The sequence below is a fragment of the Nilaparvata lugens genome, chromosome 11, assembly GCF_014356525.2.
Source record: "Nilaparvata lugens isolate BPH chromosome 11, ASM1435652v1, whole genome shotgun sequence".
NCBI lineage: Eukaryota > Metazoa > Arthropoda > Insecta > Hemiptera > Delphacidae > Nilaparvata > Nilaparvata lugens.
The window spans coordinates 39759604-39778902 of NC_052514.1; the positions used below are offsets into that span (position 1 = coordinate 39759604).

At 33.9% G+C, this 19299-nt stretch overlaps 1 protein-coding gene and 1 long non-coding RNA gene across 2 annotated transcripts in view; one reads left to right on the forward strand and one right to left on the reverse strand.

Moving 5' to 3' along the window:
- The window catches only part of LOC111055247 (forkhead box protein N3), a gene marked incomplete in the record, with an annotated part of 201843 nt that overhangs the window by 24761 nt on the left and 157783 nt on the right, over window positions 1-19299 (reverse strand). The window contains 2 exon segments of the mRNA XM_039438425.1: window positions 3056-3318; window positions 12099-12374. Of these exon segments, the coding sequence (XP_039294359.1) occupies window positions 3056-3318; window positions 12099-12374 (539 nt within the window).
- Window positions 17276-17776, forward strand: LOC120353697. Its single transcript, XR_005572523.1, has 2 exons — window positions 17276-17336; window positions 17474-17776. It is a non-coding gene; the product is annotated as an uncharacterized LOC120353697 (long non-coding RNA).

Sequence of the window (19299 nt, forward strand, 5' to 3'; positions counted from 1 at the left end):
TTCGTCGTCTGTCGATAACAGAAGATGCGTGCGCCTGTATGGGAGATCAGCTGTGTAATCATTCAATCAGCTTACCGTATCTCGCGAGAAATATTATCCAAAAATTTTATCAAAATAATCTGATTTGTTGACATGACATGGTTTATCATTCTCAATTAGAGTATATCATAATATTCAAAGTTAATAATTATTTTACAGTTTTAAGTGATTAGTGAGTGATATTTTGTTATTCAATTTGGTTTGTAAACAATCTGAATTAGAACTTTTCTGTTTTCAAATATTTTGACTGAAATTGAACCTGAATTGAAGTGTATGAAACATAACCTACTTTTTGGAATATTTATAGTGTATAAATAAAGATTCGGGGAAGAAACAGTTTTTGGCTGTGCCTGTTTGTCCTTCCCCAATCATTTTGAAGAATTGTGTTCTGTTTATCAATAAAGAAATAACGAGCGAAGCTCGGTGCCCCAATATTAATTTTAAAAAGGGTACTTAGATTTATATTTTTATTTATAGGAAAATTATGTTTGACGCATCATCACGTCTGAACTACTTGACTGATTAACTTGAAATTTTGCATATAGATTCTCAATTAACTGAGGATGGCTATAGGCCTATTTTCAATTCCTATATGTATTTTGTGTTGAATTGTATCGAGTTACCAACATGGCCCGCATTACATTAGGCCACCATGCTGTGACATGAGTGGGACACCAATGGAGGCCGTGTGTGAAGCAAGTTGGGACACCAGTGAAACACCAGGAATGGTGTCCCGGCTGACGACCCTAGTTTAATGAGCGCAATGTCCCGCTACTAGCTCGCACACTTGGTGTCCCTAATACTATACTCCGTACAAAATTACTTTGGACTTGAGAGGGACATGCGCAGCAGAGAAGGCATACAGAGGTAGGGATACAACGGCGGTGAAGTTGCCGTTCTGAACCGGCCAGTATTCTCTAATTTCTAGTGAGTATTCAAGCGCTCGTGTTAAACTTACTGAGTTTCCTTTCTGGAAGCACTCAGTCGACCGACTCTAATCGAAAAATTGTTAACAGCGCTTCTACCTATGACTCTATCCATCATTGTAATTGGCTGATCTCACTCCATATCTCTGCGCCGCATATACCTCCAAGTCAGAAGTAATTTTGTACGGAGTATAATTTCGGTGTAGCTGTTGATACTTGAGGTCGCTTTCTTCAAAGTTGGTTTAACTATTAACCCCGTTTAATCAATGTATGCTTGCATATATTATAATGTATTTCAATTATTTTTTTTTTCTTTCTCTGTTTTATTTTGGTTTTTCCTATTGGAAAATCTTTTTTTTTCTCAAAATTTTTATTTATTTAGGCAATATTTTTTACAAAGAAACACTGATTGGGAGAGAAAAACTAAGGATACTCCTTGTACTATTTCTCTCCCAAATTTAGATAACATTTTTAAACTCCGAAATAGGGTTATGATTTCACTTTACTAAAATTTAGTCCATTTTCACTCAAAAACAACGAAAACTGAGATTTTCCAATGTTGACGGTTGAAATTAAAAATTCTTCAATACTCTTTTGTTTTTTGCTGTGAAGCATTTCTTTCTTGTCATCAACTTGATTTTGTATTGTATTTGTTGATTAGTATTATTTATTTTGAATCGGACTTTTTTTGCGACTGCCACCAGCGGTCAAAGACTTTTCTTTTGCTTGTGGTGCCTGAAACAATTTTTAGTTTTTTAGTTCTATAGTTAATTTTATAGTCGACTTTATTTTATTCTTTTGCAATAAGTGTTGATTTATTAATCTTGATTTGTTGTTGCATTGTTAAATTCTGGCAATAAAGAATTGAATTGAGTCAGCTGATAGTTTAAACTGGAATTGCAGTTCAACTATTTTTGGAGAAAGCGACGCTAAGTGACGGTTGCACAAAAGCCGGTTAAATTTTAATCGTGATTAATTTCACGAGAACCAATCATAGAAGGCCGTTTTGATAAGAGGGCTTCTTATCAAAACGGCCTTCTATGATTGGTTCTCGTGAAATTAATCACGGTTAAAATTTAACCGGCTTTTGTGCAACCCTCTTATCAAAACGGCCTTCTATGATTGATTCTCGTGAAATTAATCACGGTTAAAATTTAACCGGCTTTTGTGCGACTGGGCCTCAGTGTGTCTACATTATGGGCCATATGAATAAAGTTGAGCATTTGCTTATACTTCTAAAATATGGAGCATTTGCTTCATTTTCTATGAATAAACGTGAGCAAAACCTTTTGCTCATGCTCATCAAAAAAATAGTTTGAGCATTTGCTCAAAAGTAAAAGCTTTTGCTCAAAATTGTATGAATAAATTAGAGCATTTGCTCAACTTTTGAAGCAAATGCTTCAAAAAAGGTGAGTCTAGTCTAGAGCAGCTTATCACCTTTTGCTCATAGTAAAATGGCTCAACTAATTCGTATGAGGAAGAGGAATCTATACTAGATACGATCACAACCAATATGAGAACTATAAAACTCTTTTCAGATTCAACCATGTTACATATCACCATTATCCCTACAAAAGAATAAATACAAAAGATAGCTACCTGTTATAAAGATAGCCATCACAAAATAGGAAATAGGTATTTAAGAAGATGAAAGTGTAGACGATTATAAGAAGGCTATTGATATTATAAGAATATGCTGAAGATTATTATAGAGGTGACATTTTTCACGCTATTATTTCAAAATTTTAATCTCAACTAACCTAAAACTCTATTCATAAATAGAAAACAGAGCAGACGACGCAAACACAAGCGGTGCACCCTATTTGCATATTTAGCGCTTCCGTGAGCTATAAAAACAAACTAAGGCTACAAAAGCGAATCAGCTGATGAAAAATCTCTAAAAATAATACATGAGCATTCGCTCCAGATTTCAGGAGCATAAGGTAACAGTAAAAGGTAAAGCTTATTCATATAAAAATGAGCAAATGCTTTTGCTTCTACCTTTTTTGCAAAACCTTATGCTCCATGCTCTTGCTCATGAGCATTTGCTCTGGTTTTATTCATATGGGTCTATTGATACTAGCACTCACTTTGGGATCGTAGGGTATGTGATGAGGATGCTTGTTCTTCATGACACAGTTCGTCACTCCTAATACTCTCTCTCTATCCCCTCCTCCACCTCCTCCTCCTCCACCACCACCAGCCCCTCCACTGGGAGGCACAGGACTCGACGAGTTGACACTGGAACATGTGGAATCTCCTTCCCCCTCGGCCACCTCCCCCTGTTCACTAGCACTGTCCTCGCTGGTCGGTGATTCCTGCACTCCGGACGGAGCTGTTCGCAGATTTATACCTGAAACACAACCCAAATAATACGTTATTCAACTGAAAAATATTAGAAAAAATATAAATCGACAAATGGAAATTATCGAGATATTGCATTTATTCAAATGCTAATGAATTAATAACTATTATTAAACTAATTTCGGTGTAAGTGCACGTCCAGTGCCAACATACCTGTCATCAAATTTTTGGTTGGGATTGATTTAGTATGTTATTTTGAGCACAAAATCACAAAAATTAAACGGCGGTCACTATTGTTTTTAAAATAAGTTCAAAGTAGCACAATTTGACATGCATTTAACCATAGCCACCTCTAATACAAGGCCGCGGCCTACGATATTGCAACGTCGCAGTGTAGGCCTACAATCTAATACATGATTGGTGAAAAAGATTTTTAAATATACCAGCTGATCTTATTCACCAATCATGTATTGGATTGCAGGCCTACACTGCGACGTTGCAATATCGTAGGCCGCGGCCTTGTATTAGAGGTGGCTATGATTTAACCTATGAGCAGCAGCCATTTTGATTATTGAAATCATCAAATTATGATATTCCTAATCTGAGTTTTCCTAACCCAAAGCTTTTCCTAACCTAAGCTTTCCTAACCTAAAGCTTTTCCTAACCTTATCTACTTATGGTTGCTACTTATAGGTTAAATGCATGTAAAGTTGTGCTACTTTGAACTTAGTTTATTTTAAAAACAATAGTGACCGCCGTTTAATTTTTGTGATTTTAAGCTCAAAATAACATACTAAATTGATCCCAACCAAAAATTTGATGACAGGTATGTTGGCACTGGACGTGCACTTTAGCCCTAATTTCCATCTAGGTTTGTAGTAAGGAGGTAAACATATCAAAAGTCCCCACCCCTACCCACTGTGCTAAGGGGGTGGGGGAGGGTTAAAGGTACCATTAATTACCAAAGGTTTGGTAATTGTCAATTACCCTTAACAAATGTCAAACTGGTACCTACATGGAGAAAATTAAAAATTTTTGCACTTTGAATTCTACATCAAAAATGTAGAACTGAATATTTGCTGATTCTGATGAAGAAAATAATTTTTTGATGAACTCCATATATTCAATACTTGAAGGATTTTTTAGTTTCTCGCATAAAACTCAAAAACTATGTATCCTAAGGACTTGACTGACATATAACAAATTAAACCTTACATAATTTACTACAATATTCATTCTACAACTTGTTTTATATCTCCTCTAGTTTTCGAGATATCCGCTCTTGAATGTGTGACATTTTTGAAAAAAAAAAACACGTTTGCCAACAATTTCTTCCTATTTTCGCTCTTATAACTTTTTAAAAATCGATTGGGAAAATCCATATTGATTATGAACTTATAGAGCATTAAATTCTCTTCAATTTCACACTTTTACGAATTTCCCTTCACCCTCTGCAGCAGCTTTAGTGTTGAGTGTGAAATCTCCATTTTTGCAACAATAGACCAATTGACAAAGGAATTTGGAGGGAATGTTTTGAAAAAAAATGTTTGACTTCGCAGCTTTGTTGAGACCAGTTAGGAGGAGAACATATCAAAAGTTCCCATTCCCAACCCATGTGCTAAGGGGATGAGGGTAGTTTAAAAGTTGCATTTTTCAGCGTTTTGCTTCCACGCTTACATCTTGAGAACAACGCGTCCAACCGACATAACTAACTATTCAAAAATGAAGCTTGATAAATTCTCTACACATTTTGTTCAGTGAAATTTTGTGATATTCCCAACAGTTCTCGAGATATCTGCTCTTGGAGGTGTGTAATTCTTAAAATAACAGGTATTTCAACAATGTTTTTTCTCTTTCAGGGCTTATAACTATCCAGCAATGCATCATAAAAAATTATGCTTATCAAGAGGTTTGTAGAGCATTGAATTCTCTTTGAAATGATGTATTATTCCACTATTCCAAGTTTTCCTTTCATTGTTATAGCAGCTTCCATGTAGGGGGTGAAATTTTCATTGAATATCACAAACCTTGTTGATTTACTTTTGGAATAGAGGAGTTTTAAACCAAGATTATTCATTGAAGCATGATGGAGGAATAAATAATAAGAATTGGATCTTCAACTTAATTTCCTTTTCACTTCAGATTCTGTTGCTGAAGAGATATTGTAATATCTTTCCATATTGAAAACACTGGGTTGTAGTCAAAAATATCAATTATTTCTGATAAATATCACTATTAGGCCCGGTTGCACAACAGCCGGTTAAATTTTAACCGCGATTAATTTTACGAGAACCAATCAAAGAAGGCGTTTTTGAAAAGACGGCTTCTCTGATTCGTTCTCGTGGTAATTAATCACGGTTAAAATTTAACCGGCTGTTGTGCAACCGGCACTTAGTGTCTGAAAACATGTTTCACACTGAAGATGACACCATTATTGTTAAAACATGTTTTTAATTTTTTACAATAAATGAGTGATATTTTTGACAACCCAGAGTTTGCAAAACTTCCTTTTATTAGTTATACAGTTTTCATACTTCCCTTACACTTTCATTTTATTTTATTCGTGGATAAAATTACAGATCATATGAATATGATTGGTATAGAATAACAGGCTTATCCCAAAACTATTCTACAAATGATACTGTCACGAATATTGATAATGAATAACATGTCAAAAATACAACTCTATGTTTCTATTGTCAGGAGTTCAAGTCCAATCTTTTTCCAAAAATATATATGAATTTTCAATTCAGAAGGATTAAAACACCAAATTATAGTCGAATATTACACTTAATTATTATCACCGCACATAAAATACAATAAGTTAATTCAGAAAATTTGAAGCCAAAACTATAACACAAATACAGTTGTCAAAAAACCACTGATTTATTGATAATTAGAAAGACCGGTTTCAGTTATTACACCATTGTCAATCTCTGATAATTGTTACATTGTTATCTCTGCTAATCAGAGATTGACAATGGTGTAATAACCGAAACCGGTCTTTCTAATTATCAATAAATCAGTGTTTTTTTGACAACTTCTTAGTCTTTTTCATTCAATATGAATAATTACCACAATATCAACTTCTCAACTACACAAAAAAGAAAAATACAGTTTGTGTTTCTTCCATAATTAAAATTTTCTTAAATAACTCAACATTATATTGTTCCAAGTGGTAATTGAGTGGAATATTTCTAATTTCATCAATTTTAAGTCATAGAAATTCAAAATTTATAGCTTTCATTCTTATTTTGGATTAAAATTGTATAGACATTGTACACGTGGAAAACTAACCTTATCTTGGACTGTGTCATCATAAATTATGAATTTGGAAGAAAAATAGCACAAGGACTAACTACCTTATTATTTTATCTACCAATGTTATTACATTAGTGTCATTTGTATCATAAATAAATTAATAAATACAAGTTCTCATTACATTGGGTTATATGTTTAATGAATTCATGATCAACTACAAATTCACTATTAGACAAAAAGAAAATCTAAGTAATAAAATAAGTAAAGTTTCTTCATACTGTAAATTGTAACTTATGATTATGGTTATAAAAAAATGGAGCCAAAGAATGCACATTCCCATGTATAGTGTAGTGTACTGAATATGCAATAAGGATCGGCAACATTCATTTGATCACTATTGTAGCGCGATTTCATTACAATTCCGCTTCATATTACAATACACACCACTCAAGGTCGATCAGTGCTCAAGGTGGTTGCCTTCAATTATAATAATTGAATTCAATGAGCTATCAATTGATTTCCTTTGTGGCTGGCTATTATGTATGACTCCGCACAAGCTCAACTAGGCCCTCAATTAGGCTAGGCACACACCAGTTGGTCAAGACAAGACAAGACAAGACAAGACAAGACAAGACAAGACAAGACATGATCAGACACGTTTAGTCACAATACTTCACATAGTTGCTTATGAAGACATGTCTAATTGCAATGACTAATCAGTCTGATCATGTCTTGTCTTGTCTGACTAGACAAGACAAGACAAGATCAGACACAATATTTCACATAGTTTCTTATGAAGACATGTCTAATTGCAATGACTAATCAGTCTTATCATGTCTTGTCTTGACTAGACAAAAAAGAAAAATACAGTTTGTGTTTCTTCCATAATTAAAATTTTCTTAAATAACTCAACATTATATTGTTCCAAGTGGTAATTGAGTGGAATATTTCTAATTTCATCAATTTTAAGTCATAGAAATTCAAAATTTATAGCTTTCATTCTTATTTTGGATTAAAATTGAAAAGACATTGTACACGTGAAAAACTAACCTTATCTTGGACTGTGTCATCATAAATTATGAATTTGGAAGAAAAATAGCACAAGGACTAACTACCTTATTATTTTATCTACCAATGTTATTACATTAGTGTCATTTGTATCATAAATAAATTAATAAATACAAGTTCTCATTACATTGGGTTATATGTTTAATGAATTCATGATCAACTACAAATTCACTATTAGACAAAAAGAAAATCAAAGTAATAAAATAAGTAAAGTTTCTTACTGTAAATTGTAACTTATGATTATGGTTATAAAAAATACAAAAAAATGGAGCCAAAGAATGCACATTCCCATGTATAGTGTAGTGTACTGAATATGCAATAAGGATCGACATTCATTTGATCACTATTGTAGGGCAATTTCATTACAATTCCGCTTCATATTACAATACACACCACTCAAGGTCGATCAGTGCTCAAGGTGGTTGCCTTCAATAATAATTGAATTCAATGAGCTATCAATTGATTTCCTTTGTGGCTGGCTATTATGTATGACTCCGCACAAGCTCAACTAGGCCCTCAATTAGGCTAGGCACACACCAGTTGGTCAAGACAAGACAAGACAAGACATGATCAGACACGTTTAGTCACAATACTTCACATAGTTGCTTATGAAGACATGTCTAATTACAATGACTAATCAGTCTGATCATGTCTTGTCTTGTCTTGACTAACCGGTGTGTGCCTAGCCTTAGTGGTCTCAATTCGAGTAAAATATATTGGGGAATTATAAAAGTTGAACAAGTTTTGGAATGTAAAAGTTTAAAATCTGGAAAACGTATTGAAATAGAATAACATGATAACTTTATCATCCTTCATCATCTTATTCTATTTCAATAAGTTTTCCAGATTTTAAACTTTTACATTCCAAAATCAATCCAACTTGTTACAATTCCTCACACCACAATTGAAGACGCAATAAAGTGTTGAAGTTATCAATTTATTCAACTTAAAAGTGACTATAAAATAGTGTCCATGTTGGGCTTCATACGGCCGTTTGCACAGTGCGAGTTTAAACCAAAAACCAAAATTCTAGCCTCACATAGCCTATCAGGCTATAGTAGTCATCATACGTATGCTATAATGTCTATTATAGTTCAATACTTTGACAACTTTCTGGTGCCTATTTCACAAAGGTACAAATATTGTTACCAACTATGGTGACGAACAAGTACTTGTAGTTACAAGTTTACAAGTACTCACGTTTCACAAAAATTTATGATCTACAAACAAGTTTACAAGTTTACAATTTTACAAGTCTACAAGTACTTCAATAGTAAACATAACCTATTTTCATAAAATTTCCTTTTTTCATCCTTCATAAAGGTTCCTTGTACTTTTCAATAATTACTTTGAAAATATTTGGAGGCAATATAGTGTTTTTTGTACAGTCTACTTCATTTATGCTGAATTTGTAACCTGCACAGTACTATATACTATACTATGTACTATATATAATGTATACTATTATATACTGTGTATATATATATACTATAGTACACATAACCTATGAGGTAACACATTAATAACTATTTTGGAAATTCATTAAATTCAAAATGTTTAGCTTATATATATTTTTGGACGAGAATTGAACTTGAACGTTTTTCAGTAGAAACATGACCTATTTTTTGGACATTTTATTAATTTATCAAAATTTGGGAATGGAATAGATTTGGGCCAAGCCTGTTGTTCCTTCCTAATCATATTTATATGAATTGTGATTCTGTCCACGAATAAATAAATAAGTTGGATTGATTTTGGAATGTAAAAGTTTAAAAACTGGAAAACTCATTGAAATAGAATAACATGATAAAGTTATGTTATTCATAGCTTCATCATGTTATTCTATTTCAATAAATTTTCCAGATTTTAAACTTTTACATTCCAAAATCAATCCAATAATAAATACTACAATTATTCTTAAAAAAAACAAAATCATTGATGAGAAAATACCCACATAATATAATACCCATACAAATAAATATTGTAAGAATCCACAAAACTATGAAGATGATAAATCAAGGTTAACTAACATCTTACACGTCATTCATAATACACACAACGATTTTATTGTCTAGTATCAGTACTCCAGTAGTCAGTTTTTTATTGATTATTAATACTGTTGTTAGATAAGAGCAATTAATGTAACCTTGCGGCCATGACATTTTTGTGCGCCCTATTTTTTTCGAATCACAGATAGCACACAGCTCAATAAAAATGTCAAGTCAATATTTTTATTGAACACTATCATTACCAATACAAGACGCGATTGTTGAGAGCTGTCAATTTATTTCACTTGATAAGTCTAGTATTGCCTTATCGTGCACAATTTTTCCTCGCATTTAAAGCTGAAGGTGATATTATTGTATATGTTTTCGACGAACTGAAATTTTGGCAAATTGATTTGTAAAAAATTGTATTCATTGAATGTTTGTAGGAACTCTTTACAGTTCTGAAACTGAAATTTTGGCAAATTGATTTGTAAAAAATGGTATTCATTGAATGTTTGTAGGAACTCTTTACAGTCGAGTATGTTTCCTAGTTCCAAAATAGCAACAGCAAAACTGCTACAAAAAAACCACCTTCGGCGCTCCAGGTGGAAGTTTTGTCAACTTCCGCAAAATCACTAATTCGGAATTTGTAAACTAGGTTATGTTTATAGAGTGCATGAACATGCAAGTTCATGTAGTAACTTCAGCACAAGCAGGTAATTTTTTTCTATTTCTCAATTATTCTTCTTTAGATTATTATGACAAAGAATAGTATACATTACTTGGGGTCGTCGGAATTCCGCCAGCCATGAAAACCACCACTCACCAAAAAAATGATCAGTTTTTACGGACGCTACCAAAGTGGAACACAGTGAAAGACAAACTGGGTCTATTCCTATTTTACATCTATCATTTTTTGGCACCACTGGACCTGTGTTCCTCTTAGTTTGTAGTAACATTAAAAAGGCTGAAAAGTAAATAGGGCTATTGAAAGTGTTTTATAGGAGTTATCATTAGTTTTAGTAATATTCTTAAATTGGGGAATTCCATCATATTCAGGGAATCAAATTATTTATGACAACATAATATTAATATAATTTTTTCTTAAACCTCCTTCTAGTATCTACAAAACTGTTTTTAAAACAAAACTAAGATATTTATAGGCTCAGATATAATATGCTCAGATAGATCAGAGAGGGTGGTCAATTTGCGTTATCTATTTTATAGGTTAGTTCTAATATTATTAATTATCATCAGCCTGGATCTACTCACCTAAAAGATTCTATTGACCAAACCGCTGACTGCTTGACCAGTTACTCGAAATTGATACTTGAATATGATGAATAAAATGGAATACTATTTATCACTTATACAAATCTTTGGGCCAATTTCCAAGCTCGGGATTTAGCTAAGTCCTAGACTTTAAACAGCTGGAGTCAGAAAATTGGTTTTCCAAAACGGGGCATAGTCGCAGTCATTGTCATAGTCACGTTTGAATTAAATTTCGAAAAACTAGAAAATTGAACACAAAATAAAATAAAGAGAAAATAGTGTAAAGTTTCAGCTATTTTGAATTATTTAGGAATGTCTAATTTCGTCAAGGGAAAAAGTTTCCAATTATAGAAATGAGAAAATAAAATAAACGACTACTGTTATAAAAGCTGCGACTACGCCCCGTTTTGGAAAGCCAATTTTCTGGCTCCAACTGTTTAAAGTCTAGGACTTAGCTAAATTCCGAGCTCGGAAACCGGCCCTTAAGAGAAATAATTTGAATTTTTCGGCCGGTGGTGGTGGATTCCCGCGAGTAAACCAAGCTTGTCGTGTGCGTGGAGCGACAAGCTGAATTAAAAAAAGACCTAGTTTGTCGTCGTCCCAGTCTGACAAAGTAGTTCAATTTGTCCCTTTTTTTTTTGTTGTGGTGGTTTTCTGCGACCTCGTTACTTGGACTTGATTGACTTTTACAGTGCTGGAATGAAATTCTACTCTCGGCTAATGCCTTGACTAGAAACATCATTCTCGCCTGCAAAATGCCCCTCCCGTCCTTGTGACGTAAATAACTATAATTGTCAACTAGTCACAAAATTCCTGATTCAGAATTTTAAAATAGGTTTTGTTTATAAATTTCTCTATTCATTCATTTATTGTATAAAGCACTATAATCATAATACAATTATGAAATTGAAGGAAAAACTAGGCTGAGCCTGTACTATTTCTCTCCAAAAATTTTGATAAAATGTTAATGTTGTCCAAAAGTTGAGGTTATGTAATCACACACTGCTTCGTCACTTGATTCTCGATCCAGGAATAATGATTTGAAAATTTTGAATTTTGAAAGTTGATGTTATACTCTAAATGAATCACAGAATGTATCACAATTGATTAAAAACTTATGAAATATTGCACTTATTTGAAAAATTTGAATACAAAAACAAAAGCCTATTAAAATCGTACATTTAACGAATCTATGGTACAATATACAGACAATAACTAATTAAATTTTATCCTACTTTACCTTTCAAAATATTCTTATCCTGTAGCAACCAGCTCAACGAGGTTAGGTCATCATCTTCGGTTCCCCCCTTCTGCTCGGTGGGTGAGGGTGAGGAGAGGGGAGGTCCGCCCTCCTCTCCCTCCTTCATCTGCAGGTGCAGGGCGGCCGAAGTGATGAGCGCCACCGGGTGAGGGGGGCTGATGGCACCCCCGGCCACCACCCCTGGGGGCGCGCCTCCCCCTAGGGCACAGGGGCCCTCGTCGTCACATACACGGTCAGGGGCCATCCTCATCTCCTGCAACAAAACACAAACATTATTAAATTTAAAAATAAATAGAATTTTATTTGAAAAAAATTATCTATAATCACGTCTGAATTATTTATATATATATATATATATATATATATATATATATATATATATATAGATAGATATATAATATATATATAGATAGATAGATATATAATATATATATAGATAGATAGATAGATAGAGTCTGTGCTCGGTTGAGAAAGGAGACATAGTCTCCGAAAATTTCCCCATTTCTAATGTAAGTTTTTAAGTGTTTTCAATCTATTTATATCGTGTCTCCTGTTTTAATATATATATATATATATATATATATTGTGGTGCGGTATTTTACTCGCCTCACATATGTAGAGAGATTTGCCAAATCATGTAGTGCTGAATCTAAATGCCTCACGTTGGGCCGGCAAATCATGTGGTGCGTTTTTTAACGGCTTCACACATGTAGAGTGAATCTTGTACTGAGTCAATGGTGTAGCGGCTATAAATTTTGTAATTGCGTGCGTGGACGCTGAATGTACACCAGACTGATTGATTCACTACAAGATTCAATACAATTGTCGGAATCGCGGGAGGCCTAAACGCTCGCTCACCCTTGACTCTTCTAATGACAAATTGTATAGTGATGAAATTTTTATAAGTAGTGTAGCGATCGCTAAACACTGAAGACGGATACCTTAAAATTATTACCTGTGAACAATGAGCATACAAAATCATACAGGTCGAGCAAAAATCCCGATGTAGATAATTTACGGGATTGTGTCTCTAATAAGTTCTGAAGGATTAAAATACGGTATTTGGACCAAATATCGTTCAGAATATATTTCGAGAACAGAGTCTTGTCGGATTTTAAGCTCTATTGTAGGAATTTATATGATCTATGGCTGCCACTGCTGTACAATTGATGCGTTCGCTCCAAAGTCGAGGTAGGTAACAGATAAAAGCTGATGTATGAGCAGGTAAGGACAAAGAATAAATATCTCGATCTGACCCCACTCGCTACATCCACTTAGACCTGTTCCAATATCCAGCTCAATTCAATTATTTCAATGATCGTATTCGATCGGTTCTTGATGATATAGAACGTATCAGACACAATAATTGACAGGCTTAAGAAATAATCGAACTCAGAAAGCGAATTAACAAAACTGAAATATATTACAATAAAATATGTAATCATACAGTGCAGATTCAGAATTTGATTTACAGGTTGATAATAATTTAGTATTAACAGAACAGTTAAAAATTTTCTTGTGCTTGCATGATACCATGCGTGATTCAACAGAATTTTACGATTGATAAAATTTAACAGTTTGAAAAAATAGTGAAAAATGAATTATAGAAAATATTTTTTTTAAAATGCTCGGGGTCGTGGTTCAGGCAGCGGAGGATAGTTAATCAACTACAAATTCTTATAAATTAAATATGAGTAAATTCTAGATTCTTAAATGCTAAAGCGCTTGTCGGCGTGGCCAATAATTTAACGAAGAAAAAATTTATGTTTCTGCACTGAAATATTTTTCGAAGCGTAGATCGGGGCCCCTTTTAAAACTTATAACTCACGTGAATTTCCTTGGCAGTCGTGGTTTTCTTCTTTAGATCAAAAATCGTTTGATCGGCGGCAATCCAGGCTTCGGTTTCAGCACGTGGGGAATTTTAGTTTAAAATATCTCCTTCACCGAATTAATTAAGGGATAATTTACTTTAAGCTTTTAAATTTATCGATTGATGAAAACAGAAATTTACGAATGACAAATAAATTGGCCTAAAATATCGGCTCACAAATAGAACATTTAAAATCGAACAAGAAATTTTCACAAATAGGTCTTTGGTAACTATAAAAAGAGATCTGCACGGTGAGGATTTCAAAAGGGAAGTGCTGTCTTTTTTCTAAGCTTCTAGGCTAGACCTTGCTTCTCAGAATCTCGATGTAATAATTTGCATAAAAATTTGCCATTGGTAGAACGCTTGTGACGTAAACATGACGTCAGTGGCAAGCAGTAGAATACAATTCCTTTAATTACAATAATAATTCAATTTATGTAATTCTTAAAACTGCTTAATCTTCTAGATATAGTTTCTCTCATACAATGTACATGTGCTAGTGTAACTGATAAGGCAGGGTTGGTGTCTGATAATAGATTAACATGTGTTGCTTTCAAACGATCACCTTCTTGGTGCTATTTCTATGCACTATGATTGGCTTAGGCTGGCCAAAGAGATTTAATTACCATGTGGTTCAGTTGAATTAAATCGTTAATGAATTAATACTCTTGTACAATTTTTATTAGGTTTGAGATTATTATAATTAATTTCTGCCATTTTATCAATAATATAATTTCATGCTATGACCTATTTAGTTACAATAAGACCTGACATATAATATAATTTCTTAAATAATAAATAATTTCAACGATAACACATACATTTTATTTTTTTATTTGAAATTCTTGATCCTTTATGGATAGTTTTGATTTTTAGAGATGGTATTATATCTTACGTGAAGCCAGCGTGACATTTGACAATACTTTGGATCAGTCAGCTGCGTTCAAACTGTTTTAAAAACATCTGATCGATGGTAAACAAAGTGTAACCTCAAAATCAATGAGCAATTCGTGAATAATTCGTGCTTTATTTGCAAAATACTTATAATTTTATTGAATAATTTTTCTAGAAAATATTCAGTACAGAACGGTACTCTAATCTAATACACAGTTACTGATAAGTAAGTGTTATCGCTCGGTCGCTAACTATTCCTTTAGCAAATTCTTTCATTTTAAAAGGTAATCACAATTTTTTTCTCTCTTCTCATGAGATCTATTTGAAAGATTCATCACACAAAAGCCCCCAGGATATTTTAAATAGGTAATTGGGAGACGAGTCGAAACAATGACTATTTGAAAAATCCGATATTGTGATTAATACACTATTTCATCTCCTTACTTCTACGAAAACTCAACACTTAACACTAAAAACAATATATCGTGCACTTTTGGCTACGAGAAAATAAATAATTGATTGTTCCTTCCATTGGATACAATCGAAATACAATAATTAATGAGGTCTCTTTGGATCCTTCATTAAAACAACTCCACAACTTCCATTCATGGGTGGCTTATGAGCAGACCCATAACTATAACAAATATACAAAATTTCACATATTATCCTCTTAAGATTCAAACAGTATTTGCAACAAATATAGACTTTCATCATTTTTTCATGGTTATTACAAGTTTCGACTCTTTGGTTTGGCTTTTACATAAATTGGGTGAGAGTGTGATTTTACTTCGGTGACTTGACAATCGTCTACCGTTTGACTCGAGCAATTCCTTATTTGCGCTTAGTACGTTGCGTACAAACAGGGTTACACTTGAAATGGCTCTCTTGATTTTTGTCAATGTTGGTTACAAATATTAAGTCTTTAAGATTACATTTATCAATTTGAATTACAATTCATGATCTTTTGATGCAACAGTAATAAATTTCACATTTGAAGGTAAGAATTTCATTTTCTTTGGAGTTTTTTAGAGATACATTCATATAACACAGAACATGCGCATTTCGTGCAAATTAACATAAATATATATTTTTGGTTGCGTTTTTTACTTATAATTCCACATTAAATAATAGGTTACAATAATTAACTAACGATATTGCTTTGATTCCATTAACATTGACTCTAGGATTTCGTACACATTGGTTGGTGGGACGAAGAAAATTATCGAACAGGCGTTGGTTCTGAATAGATTTTTTCTATCGATTCTGTATTTCAAGGTTAGATTTACACATTTTTTCAAATAAACTTTGTTTATTTTCTTTCCTCCTATTCACTGCTAACTTCATGTTATTTCTAATTTATAATTATTTTCTGTGGATAATATAATTTTTGTTTTTGTTTTCCAGTTGGGCAGATATAACTAGGCGATTGTTTCTGTGATGATTGTAGCATGAGGCGGATGGCTTGATCAGGTTGGTAAATTTTTAAGGTTGTTTCATAGTTTTAATTTCTTCTGTTATTAAAGTTGATTTCGATTTTCTTCATTTGAAGTGAATTAATAATATTTTCCTCATTAGCTGAGATGCGGCAAAGTTTAGGTTATGTTGATTGATTAGGCTGCAGTAAAAGATGCCAGTCTGCAAAGATGTGATTCAATGGGTAGGCTGTGATTATGAAGTGTTTGATGATTTGTATAATCCACGAACGAAGTTTCAGTTAATCCGAAATTATTTTCCCCTCAAGCCCCCATCTAAATTTGATTCCGGTGTTATTCAAGGTCCAATTCCGATTTGCAACTATCCGTTTTATCAAACTTGGCTTAAAACGAATGTGCCGGTGGTGTAGATCGATTCTTACAAACATATTTCCTCTTTGTCGGCCTGTAACATGCAGTTTGATATTTTTAAACCTGACATGCCGGTGGTGTCTGTAGGTTTTTTCAAATAATCTTTTTCTTTTTTGCATGCTGGTGTACAGTCGGTTTGACTTTAACCGGACATGACTGCGGTGTGAATAGATTCTTCTTAATATTGTTTTCCTTTTTTCTTGAATGCTGGTAAAAGATTTGATGTAGGATTTCAGCCTAACATGACGGCGGTGGTTGTAGGTTCTTCTAGATATTCTTCTTCTTTCTTGAATTGTTTTTCTGCTTGTGTGTAGTCTTGACTTTATGCGGATTTTAATTGTTCTAATGTTGTTTTCTGATTGTTTTTGATGGATACTGATTTGATGTGTTGCAGGTGCTGTCCTTGGTGGATGGGAGATACGTGCGGTCGGCGGTCCGGGCTGCTCTTCCACTCGGCGGGCAACGTCCTTGGACTCCTGGTGTCCAGCGCGCGGTGGTACGGGCTGTCCCTCTACCTGATGGATGTCGTCCTCGGCCTGGCGGGTGATGTCGGCTGGTCCCTCTCGGCGTTCTGCGGGGTGCGGCGCGACTTCAGCCTTGACATTTTCGGTAGGTTGGTCTTCCATACATGTATCACGTCCGCTTGCTTGTTTGACTTCCTTTATTTGGTCGTAGTTCTTATTTATATTGTTTAGTGTTTCGTTCAGTTGTTTCCTTTCTTTGATCATATCGTTCAATGCTTCCAGGATGAGACTCATCTGTAACACGGAAGGGGTGGGTGTGTGGTCTTCGGTTGGCGGCAATGGTTCTATGACATGAGATGCGGGCGTCCGGACCTCTGGAACGGCAATGCATGGGCGTTTATCCCGCGCGACATCCTCCTTCTCTGAAATCGCTGACGTGGCCTCCAGGATGCGGTGTGGTTCTTCCATAATTTATCGGATGATACAATGATGCGAGGGCAGTGAAACGATCGCAAATATGTGGGGTTATGTGCAAGATTACAAATGAATGACCACAAGTTGAAATAGTGTAAAAAAAAAAAAAAATTCGTTGAAGTGAAGGAATACAAAAGTGTGCTTCAATAATATGTTCAGTGATGAAGTGAATCAAATTAGCAATATCGTTAACATAAAATGATAACAACATAAAGGATACACAGTGGATAATTATGCGATAACGAAGGTACGTCTCTTATAATTTATTACTCTTATTATTATAAATATTTTACTCTTATAATTTCTTGCCGCAATTCTATATAGGGCTAGTATTCTTCGCAAAATTTTATATGAAAGCAGCAGTGTTCTGCTTGAATTATTCTGCAATATATCCGTGATTTAATTTTACTTCCCTCTTTATGTTTTAAAAATTTAAAAATATAAATAACTTCAATCCTCTTTTCTGTAAATATTTATAAATTGTTTCAATATAGACCTAATATTCTTCAAATAATATGACCTTTCTTATGGTATTTCTTAAACCTATGACTTATAGTATGACCAATTTTCGAATAACACGATAATAAAATTCTGAGTTCGATTTTTTCTCTAAAAATTCATCAATCGATAAATTTCTTTTCTGTTCAAAAATTGGGTATGGTACTTCTTGTTATTTTATATAACAGTGAACAGTTAATATTAAATTCGAAAAAATTCACAACCATGAATTTTTCAAAAAATTTTCCCGTTGTCAGCGCTATAGTATACTGAGCAACTAAATAATCCTCGTAGTCGATTATCCACCTCTTCAATGCCTATCACTGTTGGGCGCCAAATCATGTGGTGCGGTATTTTACTCGCCTCACATATGTAGAGAGATTTGCCAAATCATGTAGTGCTGAATCTAAATGCCTCACGTTGGGCCGGCAAATCATGTGGTGCGTTTTTTAACGGCTTCACACATGTAGAGTGAATCTTGTACTGAGTCAATGGTGTAGCGGCTATAAATTTTGTAATTGCGTGCGTGGACGCTGAATGTACACCAGACTGATTGATTCACTACAAGATTCAATACAATTGTCGGAATCGCGGGAGGCCTAAACGCTCGCTCACCCTTGACTCTTCTAATGACAAATTGTATAGTGATGAAATTTTTATAAGTAGTGTAGCGATCGCTAAACACTGAAGACGGATACCTTAAAATTATTACCTGTGAAGAATGAGCATACAAAATCATACAGGTCGAGCAAAAATCCTGATGTAGATAATTTACGGGACTGTGTCTCTAATAAGTTCTGAAGGATTAAAATACGGTATTTGGACCAAATATCGTTCAGAATATATTTCGAGAACAGAGTCTTGTCGGATTTTAAGCTCTATTGTAGGAATTTATATGATCTATGGCTGCCACTGCTGTACAATTGATGCGTTCGCTCCAAAGTCGAGGTAGGTAACAGATAAAAGCTGATGTATGAGCAGGTAAGGACAAAGAATAAATATCTCGATCTGACCCCACTCGCTACATCCACTTAGACCTGTTCCAATATCCAGCTCAATTCAATTATTTCAATGATCGTATTCGATCGGTTCTTGATGATATAGAACGTATCAGACACAATAATTGACAGGCTTAA